The sequence below is a fragment of the Gymnodraco acuticeps genome, unplaced genomic scaffold (assembly GCF_902827175.1).
Source record: "Gymnodraco acuticeps unplaced genomic scaffold, fGymAcu1.1, whole genome shotgun sequence".
Lineage (NCBI taxonomy): Eukaryota > Metazoa > Chordata > Actinopteri > Perciformes > Bathydraconidae > Gymnodraco > Gymnodraco acuticeps.
Window position 1 is genome coordinate 415,545 of NW_022991286.1, and position 13,577 is coordinate 429,121.

General features: G+C 44.5%; 2 protein-coding genes across 4 annotated transcripts; one reads left to right on the plus strand and one right to left on the minus strand.

The window, feature by feature from the left end:
* The first annotated feature begins 168 nt into the window (after positions 1-168).
* On the plus strand, positions 169-10,231 carry gemin4 (gem (nuclear organelle) associated protein 4). Its single transcript, XM_034239989.1, has 6 exons — positions 169-438; positions 1,165-3,222; positions 4,731-4,878; positions 5,397-5,667; positions 8,507-9,148; positions 9,912-10,231. Exons 1-6 carry the CDS (start codon positions 420-422, stop codon positions 10,131-10,133), a joined length of 3,360 nt encoding a protein of 1,119 aa, XP_034095880.1. The 5' UTR covers positions 169-419; the 3' UTR covers positions 10,134-10,231.
* A 175-nt stretch (positions 10,232-10,406) lies between these two features.
* LOC117562162 (TLC domain-containing protein 3A-like) lies at positions 10,407-13,311 on the minus strand. Of its 3 annotated transcripts, XR_004571504.1 has the most exons (6): positions 13,046-13,311; positions 12,502-12,585; positions 12,081-12,300; positions 11,900-11,995; positions 10,939-11,341; positions 10,407-10,896 (listed from the first exon to the last, which is right to left on the minus strand). XR_004571504.1 is itself a non-coding variant. In XM_034239990.1 (5 exons), the coding sequence occupies exons 1-5, from the start codon at positions 13,165-13,167 to the stop codon at positions 11,042-11,044; spliced, it is 822 nt and encodes a 273-aa protein (XP_034095881.1). In that variant the 5' UTR covers positions 13,168-13,311; the 3' UTR covers positions 10,407-11,041. The 3 variants fall into 3 exon arrangements, 2 of the variants coding, with proteins under 2 accessions (XP_034095881.1, XP_034095882.1); XM_034239990.1 differs by having other exon boundaries at positions 10,407-11,341; XM_034239991.1 differs by having other exon boundaries at positions 10,407-11,341; positions 13,006-13,152.
* Between the last annotated feature and the right edge of the window lie 266 nt (positions 13,312-13,577).

Consider the following 13,577-nt stretch of genomic DNA (forward strand, 5'->3'; position numbering starts at 1 on the left):
GTGCATTTATGTTGAAGACACACATACATCGCTAACGTCCTTATTACAGCTAATTCTGCAATGAGTTATTATTATTGATCATTTTTCGTTTTTACACCGCGCCACACTTGCAGTACCGGCCTCCTCCTGCGGTGTCGCTGTGAAGATGTCTGAACTCTGCGGGTCCCTCTTCATGTCACCACACGTTGATGTGACCAGCGGAAGCGCTTGATACAAAACATGCTTCTAAAATCGTGTGAAAAACGAATGATATTAGCAGACTTTATCTGTTTGTTATGCTATACTCCGGTATAATGTGCAGAACTGGTGCTTTTGTGAAATAAATACTGACCGCCTGTTGTGGTACAGCTCATGAATGGGAATTGAAATACCGAACTAAATTAGCACAATAGCTAACCTGCTAACTAACTTCGGCAGTTATGGCATTGATGGACAAAGGTAATGTACACCTTTTGTACAATATAGACATACACAAATGTATTAAATATTGTAAATGTGACACTGCAGTTTATTCAAAGTCTTTAAAGCTTCACTCATTATCATCATTTGAAACGCAATGTGCAGAAAATAAAGGGAAATACAGTATGTTCTTTCGTAAAATGGTCTTACATTTTGCTATTAATAATGCGACATATGCAAAGCCTAATTGCAAAGAGTTTAAAATAAATAAATGGTTAATGCTGTTGTCTACCTTGCTCCGGGGTTAAGGATTGATTGAATGACAAGAAACCAGAACATGTAATATAAACATCTTCCAAAATATGTTAAGAAATATTTTATCATGTTCTATATTTTGATAGAAGTTATCTTTAACATGTATTGTTCTACATCAGAAATGCAATATTTCAATAATGGATTAGTCCAATTATAGATATTAAGTAAGGGATAATGTTATTGACCCTATCCCTTTTCTAGTATAATAATGCAGCTGCTTTAATTTGTAATTTGATATTAAACTGAATATCTTTGGATAATTAAGATCAAACGCTAAACAATAATAAAATACATGCAGCTAGCTTGGGCTCTTATTTGTTGGTCAAACACTTAACTGAGACCAGATTATCTTCCTTCTAGGAGCTAACATCCAGTGTCAGAATTGGATGTGTACTTGTGAAAGATTGTATTTTTTAATTAGTATTGACGCTTGCTTTCTTGTGCTTTCAGATACTGCGGTTCTTCAGGGTGCTTTCCTCCTGGCTGATAAACTGTCTCTCCCCTCGTCCCTGTCCTCTCTTCAGAAGGCTGACTGGAGCAGGGTGGGCCATCTGGTCCTGGAAGCAGTGCGGGAAATCTGCGGACAGGAAGAACTCGGTGTTCACCTCCCTGCAGCGGCTGTGAGCTGTATAAAGAAATTAATTTGTGCTATTTGGCTGAAGGTGTTCTGCAGGGAGGCTGTAACGGACGTAGAGCTGTCCTGGAGGGAGAACCCTTTCTTCCCCCTCCAGAACGGCCTCCCCGAAGTCAACTATGTTGTCCTGCTGGAAGTGGTGAGGTCGTTAGCAGCTGCTCCGATATTTGCCCGTTTCCTCTTGCATCTTCCCCAGTCTCAGATCGCTACTGAGCTTGAAAGGTTGGTGCAACACGTGAGGAGCGGCCCCACTAGAGAGGACGATGTTCGATTTCTCCTGGAGGTGTGGTGGGAGCTGTGGAAAGGGCAAGATGAGCAGAAAGAGGAAGGAGAGGATAGCATAGAGAAGATGTTTGCCGGACAGTTTGCTCGGCTCTCGTCTAAATCTTCCAGTCTTTCCCCTCAGGCTGCCAAGAGGCTCAAGCTAGACGCTTCAGATCTACCTGCATCGCCGCCAACCGCTGATGTCGTAAACATCCTCCTTCATGCACTTAAAGACATAAAAGATAAGATATCTACAACAGATCTCTGCCTTCAGGCTCTTTCCATTGCTCTAGATACTCTTTACACGGCATTCCTAATAGACGGAGCAGTCGGACTTCCTGCGATAGAGAAGATGCATATCCTGTCAAAAGTGGTCCGCATCAGAGAACAGAATGGCGAGAAACTGACTCCTGAACTTTTAAAGGAGGCTCTGAGAGACCTACATGCGTCTCACACACCATCTCAGTTTGAACCCACCCGGATAAAGCTTGGTGAAGCCTCGAAGATTATAACAGATCTGGCTCAGTTCTGGCAAAGCAATGGGCTCCTGGGCACCTCTGAATCTAGCGGCTCAGCATTTAAACTAGAACAAAGTGTCCAGAGAGTCCTGACGGCTCTACAAGAAGCCGAAGCGCCTGAAACTACGAATGAAACAGACCTTCAGAAGTCTGAGAAAAACAGTCTCAGCGGTTTCCTGGAGTCACTATCTTTCCCCGCCGCAGAGAGCACCCCTGAGCTGAACGCCCGGGTAACAGCAGTCATCATCAAACACCGTCTGGACGACTACCAGAACTTCACAGAGTTATTTGCCAGTGAGAAGAGTTGGGCTGCCCAAGATGAGCTCTGGTTCGACTGCCTGGAGAAGAACCAGGCAGCCTTCCAGCGGCAGGAAACGCTGATCAATCTGACCTCCACCATCGTGACTAAACTCCACAGCGAGGGCTCCAACGTGAGCCAGTGCAGGAAGCTGATGAAAGTGGTCGCGGACATTTTCTCAGCACTTTCACTAGAAGACAAGAACAAAGCATTGGCTGCCATGCTGAGACTGTCCAGCCGGGGCTTCTTTGGCGGCTCCGTCCCCTCTGCGGTGACCGTCGCGTTCGAACAGGAGCTTAACATGGCCTTCAACTGCATCATCCAAGGGAGGGGCGGAGCGTCGGCAGCAGCGTCGCAGGCCAATCTTAACACAGCAGTGTCTTTGGTAGCTAGAGTCGTGTTCCAGAACCCTGAAGCCGCTTTGAGGTCTTGTTGTCATTCCGCTGTGTTCAATAAAGGTGCTTTCACTCTGATGGCCAAGATCCTGCAGCAGCTGCCAGGACTCAGAGGACCGAGGGGAAGAGAAGATGAACTACAAAACGATGAAGACGCAAGCAAAAAGGCAGAAGAAGAAGAAGACACTCAGAGTGGTAGCGCTCTGCTCTGCAGGTGTCTACAGGAGATGACGAAGACCAAATCGTTGTCAGCCAATGAGGGAGAGCAGCTGCTCAAGTTTCTGGGTCTGCTGATGATGCCTGTCATGGCCGCTGAGGGAGAAGAAGAAAGGATGGAAAGCTTTTTGACACCTCAGGAGGTCGTGAACGTCTTCGTCCTGCCTAACCTCTCCACCACAGGTGAGAGTTTTGTCCTATTTATAATCTGTTTTCCAGGCAGGTTTGCAATCATAGTGTAAGAATCTCTTAAAACATTATACTTTTATGTACATGAATGAGCAAATTCAACAAATCACCTCCCAGCCCCGTCCCCTTTCTTAAACCTCAACAGTGACACAAAAAACAACACTTAAGATTGTTGAGGTCTACTAGAATAGATTTATACTGTGTAATGTTCCAAAATCACATTGGTTTCTCATACAGTATCTCTGTATAGTCTGTGTATTCACTCTGTCCTAAACGGCTTGTTGGAGCTCCTGACCCCCACCCTCCCTGTGAGCCCAGTGTGCTCTGATTGGTCGGGACTAGGGCTGCACGATTTTGGGAAAACATCTAATTGCGATTTTTCTGACAAATATTGCGATTCGAATTGCGATATTTGTTTTTAAGCGACCCAACGGAAGTTTATTGTAAAATGCGGCCATAACTCCGGCTAGGAAGGTCGTATCAACGTGCTCCCGTCTCTAGCACCCCGCAGCCCGAGCTACGAGTGAAAGAACTAAACTTACATGAAACTTCCGTTGGGTTGCTTTAAAGTCAAGCTTCAGTTTAAGAGTCACCCTGTAATAGAAACATGTGATGGAGCATTACTAACCTGACTCAGATGGTTGGTTTCACCAAAGCATCTAAAGCTCCATTGGAAGCCATTTGGAAAGGGCAGGCACTTTCAGAAGCACTTGGCAGGTGATTGGCCCTATCATGGGCTACTTCTGATTGATTAACAATGGCTGGTACATGTGGAGCACAGCACTTCTGATTGGTGTGGATGACTGACACACAATAAAAAATTAAAAAATAGTTAAAAAAATCGCAGGCTTCGCGATTCGATAATTGCATCATTTAAAATCGCGATTTCGATTTAAAATCGATTAATCGTTCAGCCCTAGTCGGGACGTTGCAAGGATCGCTGCTGCGAGGAGCGGACAGGTTTCCGGGTCAGTGATACAGCGAGACACAGCGAAACTCATCCTGAGCACACAAACACTCACAGCCGAAGTAAAAACAATAAGTGTAGCTTGATATTGAGAAAGAAAAAGGTTTATAACGCTGTGAGAATGGGTCTGCGGAGAGCATTTCTCCGCCATCCCAACTCGTCTATTACCAGCGTTCAGGGACTCCCTGTTAGTTAGCCAAGGGATCCTGGTGTGTGAGGTGCTCCGCCCAAATGGACCAATCCGGTCATTTGTTGTTGATTTGGGTGTTCACACGTCACAGAACCCAAGAAGCAAACAATAGAAAAAGAGAAATCTCCAACGAGGCGTTCTGGGGCAGCATAGACAGGTCTTTTCTGTGTTAGAGTTTTACTCGCTACAGGGTGTACTTTGAGGGTTTGTGACTCTGCAGACCGTTTACATGCAGAAAAAGCTTCATAACACACAAAGGGACGGGTAATAACCAGAAAAGCATGACATGGGCCCTTTAACACATGCAGTTGTTTGACCCATTGCTAATGTAATCTTTTCCTCCAGGTCACCGCTGCTTCGACATAGAGCTGAGTCTGCAGCTCCTGCACACGGCTCTGTCTGTGGACGCTCCCGTCTCTCCTCACTGGGTGTTGGGCTGCTCTCCCTTCCCCCTCCTCTATGTCCTCGCCCAGCTGCTAAACCAGACTCTCAGGTTTGTAAGATGCGTGCACGCATTTCAATGGGAGCGCTACAAGGTTTAATTCTTGGACCACTGTTGTTGAGCATATATATTAATGATAATGGTCATATACATTCATATTAGCTCTCAGTAGTAATGCTACACAAAGTGGCTCAATGATCTCAGTGACTGTGAAAACTATGGTATATTTCATAGGGATGCGCAGATACACCAGTAAGGGACACATGCTGCAGGACTTTGGCCCTGTATAGCGAATGTTTTCAGGATCGGTTAATGAAGTCCAACATTCATTGTTCCTAGGTGGCCGTTGTTTATATTTGTGACTTTGTTATACAGCTGCTATTCCTGTTCACTTCCAGAAACACAATATGCTCACTCACTCTCTCTCTCTCTCGCTCTACACACAAGTATCCCTATATAATCTTTTTTTTAATCTGAATGTTATGCATGGTTCTTGTTTAAAAAAGACCTAATAACTTAATCGCTTTCTATATAATATTTGATTTTGATATATCTCCATCCTCTGCTAGGTGCTGGGATCAGACACCAGAGGGCGCTGTGCACCGCTGGTCCATGGACACCAAGGAGCTGCTGGAGGCTTTGCTGACCCGGCTGGGGCAGCTGGTGGGGGCAGAGGTGGCAGCGTCCCCCAGCAGCTGGTCCAGAGCTCTGTTCTGGCTCTACCACAAGATGGAGAGACTGGACTGGACCATTCGCTTCCACCTCAAGCCCGTCTGGAGGGATCACTTCAAAAACGAGGTTCCCGCCTCTCTGCTGACTGTGTGTGATCTGCCGGAGCAGGTAAGATGATCTGTCTCTATTGCCCCTTTCACACCAGCGCTTTTTCAGCTCCGGCTCGGAGCCTGAAAAGCGCCGGTTTTTCCTGTTCACACCGCAGCGGCTCTTAGCTCCGGAATCCGGTTCACTTCCAGCTCCAAAAAATTGTCGGTCTAGGCAAGAGCTTCGGAGCTAAGAGGTGGCGTCGCTTACGTCTCTCTTACGTCGAGGCGTGCAGGAAACTAAACCCACCTCCCCTGAACATGGGTCGACTGTCATGCCTGCCTACAAGCAGTAGTGCTTATAAACACACTTTATAAAGTCAGGCAACACTAACCAGGCTTCGTGTGATTCTGTTTATTTGTACCTTACTTTGACCATCCGTTCACTGTTATTGATCATTGTGGAGAGAGGCAGACGTTTTGTTTTGTATTATAGCAGCTATCGGATGGAATCAATACATGGGCTGCACAGGTTGTCGTGTCCGACTATCACAAGTAGAATCATAATAAAAATACGCCGGTAAAATGTGCCTGTAGAAAACGGTTTATGCCACAATAGGATAGCAATAGCAAGTAGTCAGTGTAGCTTCGGTTGCTATGCTAACATCACCCATTTTATACCAGAGAAACTTTCAAAACAGCGTTGTGATACCAAACAGCGTCAATTCAGACTGACACACATTCACTTAGGCTAAGGGGAACTGGGGATATGTATCAGCTGCTTGTGTGAGTCGGACAGTGAATACTTTAGAGCGGCCGCTGCAATGTGAGCTAACCCGGAGCTAACGGGAGAATAAACTCCCGTGGAAGAGCAGCCAACACGGCAGCGGTCGGTAAAAGCTGCAGAAACACATTAATAAACAATGAACCACGGCACTCTGGAGCAAAGTATAAGGTTGGAGAAGTCGTTATTCAATTTATTCTGGCTTTGTGTGATTAAAAGCAACACGATCATCGACCCAACGCAGTTCCCCGTTGTTGTTGTGAGCGCCGTAATGCCGTTGGGGAGCAAATCAGCTATGTAAACGGTGACGTCATGACGCAGCAGCGGCAGCACCAGTTGGGCTCTGGGCGGTGTGAACAGAGCGGGAGCAGAAAAGGGAAACCGGAGCTGAAACAGAAAAGCTCTAGCACGGAGCTAGAAAGGGAAAAGCGCTGGTGTGAAAGCCGCATATGTGCATGCCGCTTCACCCAATGGCAGCTTGTCGCTATCTTTTCTTGGTCACTCTACGTTAAGGCTTCTGGGACTTTAAAGGGATCTGGTTGACCATACAGTATATGACCTTCTGTGGATATTTCTGTATCTTATTGAGTGGTGCTGAAACAAGTGGTAATAATAATCTAAATTAAATCGGCCTCAGTCCAATCAGAATTTCAATTTTCTTTTATTATTAATAATTTAAATGCCTCAGTTTTCCTGATTAAAAAAACTGAGATTTATTAATGATTAGCAAAAACATAATACAGCAGCAATAGTGGAAACCAGGAAAACGGCATGTATTGACCCCAAAGGGCAAAAACGTCTCAATCTGGTGAAAAACTGTACAAAACTGCAATCTAAAAGCAAGGGCTCTGGAGTGAAACCAGATCAAATAGAATGGCCGTTGGATATAAAATGTGGCTTCAATTGGGACATTTGTATCCTCCACGGTCACTGTACTTTAGCTACAGTTTGTTTTTGAGTTATCCTAGGAGCCGAACGTCCAAAATCAGATCACCTACTACATTAAAATGTATATGTATTGTAACTAGGGTTGGGAACCGAAACTCGGTTCCAGATGAGAACCGATAAGAACATGCCGGGTACCCATACAAAATACACAATTTCGGTTCTGCTTAACGGTTCCTAAACGCGGTAGACCCTGTATTCCACCGGGCCCGTCTGCGCCGCGGTGACCCGGTGGAATACATAGCGGACTGGCCATCTGTGTGTTCTGGAGAATCACAGGACGGCCGGTCGTCAGCGGGCTGTTGACGGCCGGCTCGGTACGCTGACGGCCGGCACCGCCATTCATTTTTTTAAACGGCATCATGTAAGTTGCGCTGACAGGCGACAGGGGTCCACAGTTGCCCCGCTGCGAGGCTCCCCCCGCCCTCCAGACAGTTCACGAGCTCAGTCACTTCATAACACCAAAGATGGGTTGCGGTAAACGCTCTGAAGTGAGGCTCCACTACACTAAAAAAGAAAAAGACAAGGCACAGTGCAATGCCTGTTAATAGCTCGCCACAGGCATAGCTCAGTTACAATAGAGCACAGCTATTGTGCAATACATTTGTATTGCATGTATATTTTTTATTTGTAAAAATGTCAGTTAAAGCTTAAAAGAATAAAGATATTTTTGTTATCTAAACGTTTGACCTCTTTCTTTTATTATTTTTGGAATCGAAACGGGGAATCGATAAGAACTGGAACCGGAATCGGAATCGATACATTTCAAACGATACCCATCCCTAATTGTAACATTGTTATGCTGCTGGTGATCCCCATTTTTGAAAAAGTAGAATATAATAAAAAATGTTTTAACTGTAAGGGAAAACAATAACTTTTTTTTGTATCCTCATTACGTAATCCTGTTCCATGTATCGGTTACTCCCCAAGCGATTGAGGCACAAAGGTTCACACCAATGAGGTTTTTCTTGAATCAAGTTCTCCAGTAACATTTGTATTGCAAAAATCTTTACACAATAAACTGAGGGAACTTTGTTCTTGGAGACTCAGCAGACCAGACCAACAATTAATGACAGTAACTGCGGTGGCAGCTGAAATGTGACATTTTTACTGCTAAAGGGGATAACATCATTTTGTCAGTTCTGCCACGCTTTACTCCTGCTGATAACATCTGCCCCCCCCCCCCCCGTAGGAGTGGTCCGGGGTGGATCTGCCTCAGTACGGACAGGGCACCGGGCTGCTGGCCTGGATGGAGTGCTGCTGTGCGTCAGACTCCCTGAGGACCACCATGCTGTCCCGCCTCTCTCTGGACCAGCGGCGGGCCGACCATGTGGGCATGTTCAGCAAAGGCCTGCTGGTGGCCGTGACCCAGACGCTGCCCTGGTGCTCCGTCAGCCAGTGGGGACGGCTGCTGGGGGTCCTGAGGGAGCTCATCACCTCGGCCCGCCTCTACGTCCCCTTCTCGCTGGAGTACGTGGAGTACCTGCCCCTCCTGGACCTGAGGAGGTTCTCCTGCGAGCTGCGCCTGTCCGTCCTCCTGCTCCGGGTCCTGCAGCTGCTCTGTGGGTCCAGCTGCTCTGACTGGCTGTCCGCTGAGGGGTGGGGGCACGTCGGCAGGTTATACGCCCACGCCGTGAGGGAGGTGATGAACTCAGTCAGAGCCAAGCTGCCCCTTCCTGCCTCGGCTCCTCTGACCGTCTCCACGCCTCCTAAAATGTCCAAATCCCCGCTGAAGTCCAAAGAGTCCCACATGGAGGAGGAGGGGGAGACAGCTCCCTGCCAAGAGGTCCTCTTTGTCCTCAGCCAGCTCTTCTGCCATGTGCAGCACATCCAGGTAAGAGTTATCAACACCGCTGCCACGGAGAAGTCTGGATTCTGATTGGCTGGGAGGTTGAGCTAAAGATCACAGAGCTGGGGTTTATGAGCGTTGCCCCCACCACAGATGTCTCTTTTTAGAAGGTCGAAAACCACCAATAAAGACATGTATAGCTGTTTGCTAACAACTTTTAGAGAGTTTAAATAACTGTGACTAAACAAATATTTCACGTTTGATGCAAGTCGATGATATTATAACTGTTAAAGTGACTCTATCCACTCTATCAAAAATAGTTGGATGTTAAAGCAGCTCATTCTGAGATGATCGTGGATTTATGTTTCCAACCTAGTGTTTGATTTCAAACAAACCCATTTTTGGGTGTCAGAATATGATACTGTTATAGCCATATTCGGACCATACATTTACAGAATATCATATATTTTATATGCACAAAATACAGTGTTAAATTAAATCAAATAAAAGGTATGATATTAACCTCTGAAATGTAGTAGAGTACTATAAAGTAGCTTTTGATGGAAATACTGAAGTAGTACAAATGTCAAAAACATTCTTAAGAACAATACCTAAGTATATTTACCTTGTTACTTTCTAATTAACTAATTTATCTGAAGATCAGGATATAATTGGAAAGCTAAGAATCTCCTCTCTGTGTAGTAACACTCACTTAAAATGTGTTTCATGTCGATGTGACTGAGTGGTAGGCCTACTCCTGTAATGTTTCTAAATATGACTGAAAGTCTCATTGGCCCTCCTCTTCCAGGTGATGATGCCAGGAGGCCAGTGCGAGCCGCTGTTCCTGTGCAGCCTGGAGATCCTCAGCCACTACGAGGCCATCATGGCGGCGTTCCCTCACAGCAGCAGCTCTCTGGAGAGCGACAACACCCGCCACTTCTTCTCCACCATCACTGACAACCTGCAGAGCCAGGAGATGAAGGCGGTGCTGCAGCAGAAGATCGCTCAGCTGGTGTCAGCGGCAGCTTGACACACCGAGCTCCTGTGAAATAATGATGATGTCATACACTGCACTTATGAGGGTGATGGGAAAGGAGTTTGAGAGAATAAAAGATATTTCACAGCAAATGTCTTTTTGTGCTGCTCCTCTCTCAAACTGTAAAGGGTTCTGAACAAGATGTTGAGGCTCCGATATTTACATTAAATGATGTAACTAATGTTAGATCAACTGTTCTACCTGGTGCTCGCTGTGTTTAGGACATGTATACATTAGTACTCTCAACCACAGAATTAGCAAAACATATTTTATCAAGTAAAGAGTATTTGTTTTATTGGTACAAAAGTATTCTCTGCAAACAGTAAAGCTACAGTAATAACATCATTTAAGGTCGTTTCTCAAGTACATACAGCAGACAAACAAATCATTTCCAGTTCTAAAGCTACATTATGCCGTAGTGCATGGTGATTGAATATTGGAGCCAGTCATTGAAAGTCATACATTTAAAGAAAAAAAGTATTATTTTGATAAAGTGATAATATTCCAGAATAATCTCTAAAAAGTTACATTTTCAGAAAAATGAAAAGTTGGCGAGTGTTTAGAAAGTAACAGCATTTCAGACATAGAAATATTATACATATTATAGAATGTAATGAAAAATAGTAATTAAGTATTACTATACCTAATAAGTTATTGCTCGGTATATTTCAAATTCTTCCATTTAACTCAGATCAAATATTACCTTAAATATATTAGAAGGAAAAAAATGAAGTTCTCAAAATATTACAACTTAAATCTCAAACTATTACTTTTTTCCTCAAAATATTACAACTTAAATCTCAAACTATTACTTTTTTCCGCATGATAGTAACACTTTGTCCAAGAAAGACCACATTCCTGAATATATTAGATTTTTATAATAGATGTTATACCCCATTATATCACTTTTCATTCCTCCTTAATGGCTTTTCATCCCCCCCCCCCCCTCGGCTCTGTCTCAGGTACAGTCTCTTAGCTTTCCTCAGCAGCAGGATGAACCAGTAGACCTGAGGAGCCAGGATGGCCAGATTACCCACGTTGCAGTGCAGCGGCAGATGGAAGGCCACTCTGTGCAGGGGAACCCCAAACTGCCGGCCGTACATCCAGTACATGAAGGGGAAGAGCAGGATCCGACAGGAGAAGAAGCTCCAGAGGATGATGACGCCGTTGATCCGGTGCAGCCTGGTGTCATCGAGGCCCAGCTGAAGATCAGGGAACAAGAATGAATTCCCTCTGGAAGAGCTGAATAGCTTTTATCTAACACTCTTTACAATTAACATATCAGTCACTACAGATGGTAGCAAGCCAGCATGCAGGGTGTTGATCTGCGCGTTTGGAGCTATCTGGGGTTCAAGGTCTTGCCCACTTCAACAGGTGGATAGGAGAACAGCAGGGTGAGCGGAAACTCCACCTCCTCCTTTTCTACCTCACACAACTGCCAGTTTTGGCACTAAAGTCGATTCAGTAATGGGAAATGTTCACACAGGAAATGACGCTTCAAAATGTGTGTGCGATACTTGGATGTGGAAAAGTAATTGGTATGGAAGCCCAGTTTCTTTATGATGGATAAAGATAAAGAAATAAAAACAGCGGTTAGTGACAAGTGAATAAATAAACTACTAAACATCATCACGCCAAACATTAGCCGCCTTTAGCCTAGCGGTGGTGATGCACAAACATGAGACTATAATCTATAGTTTGTTTGATTGTAGCAATACTGCTAAATATGGCTAAAATGTTTTGATATCTTAATAGTTTACCTGGATGAGAATATTTCCGACAGAGACGAAAGGTGTGCTGAACTCTGTGGTGAACAAGCAGCCGATGAAGAAATCCCCCAGTCCCCTCCTGAAGAACTGCAGATCAGATGAGACACAGGAATCAGTGTTTGTACCAAACTGGTCAAACACACTACGTCAGGGATTCCTCCTGCAGACTCACCAGAGTGATGGGCATAAAAATGAGTAGCAGCGCCAGGTGATGGAGGACCAACATCCAGCCCTTACTGAGGAAGGCCTTCACCGTCTGAAGAGAGTGGCCGCTCAATGAGCTGGAATGACCTCTGACCCTCTGAGTGTGGTAGTGGCTCAGATACATGGCGAAGATGTCAAAGGCCATATAGGGAGCTCCAAACAAAACAAACCAGTTGACCAGCCAGTGACTGCATGGTGACACAGAGAGCATCTGCACTTAAATAACAGTGTTATGCAAACCTTAAATCTAACGTAAAAAGACACAGACGACAAAAACCCATACTGGTTAAATGATTTTAATTGCAGCAGTGTAAATGATATTAATGGTGATACAAACTGCATTAAAAAAAAATATTGAAATCATATTAATTCAAACATGACTCTCCAACCTGTCAGTCATGACGTCATTGCAGGATGCCACCACTGTGACTCCAGCTGCAGTAGCCAGAGATGCATGGATGGCGGAAACCAGCCTGAAGAAACATTTAAAATAATAAATTCTTCTTTGTAAGTCTTATGCAGAAAAAAAGAGACAGCAAACACATGGCTTGTGGAAAATGACACGACACTCCATTGAAATACATGCGAATTTAATAGATGTATTGCTTTTTGGCAGAGTGCATACATAAGTAAAAATGTATTTAGTACTTATTCCTTTCTGAGGTTGAATGTGATATCTTCGGCCAACATAGTACACACATAAGACCGAATAATTGTGAAAATTCTAACTTGTCATACGGTTCATAACAACATGTGTAGCCTGTGTATTGTAAGACAATTATGATTATTTTAAATCCGTGCCGAATTCACAAGCTCTTTATATAAACTAATAACAAACAGTTAGTAAATCTCCACAACGCATTTATATTGATAGATAAGCAAGAACTCATTACATCGGCGCATGTCTTAATGGAGTTCGGTGTGTGTGCTGACCTCTCACTGACGCAAACTACGTCAGCTTCATTCCAGTGTGTGAACCTGTCTCTCAGTCCTTTCCTGAAGCTAAAGAAAAGTGCTGGAAACACGACAGCTCCGCAAAGCAAGGCGGTCAACATGATCTCAGCCCTATGTCTCAGGTCTCAGCCGAGTTCTTCCTCTTCCTGTAGCCGCCGACTTCGAATGATTATTCAGGATGGCCCAATCCCAAACCACGCCATACACCCTACCCCTACACACACGCAGCTCAACGAGGCTCCCTCCTGTCAGATGGAGGGAGTAAATACAGCGGCAAGCTTTGGGACAAACTCCCCTCTCTCCGGCAGAAACAGGAAATGCCGTAACTGTATACATGTAACATGTAACAACGGTTTCAAATCAGCATCTCTTTAGACAAAACATTACAATGAATAACTAAAATAAAACTCCAAACATCTTTAATTGTGTTACTTTTTTGTAAAGCTCTTTTGGTTTTGCAAAAACTAACAGCTTCTTAGTTTTTGCAACAATCTGTAAATATACACAACTT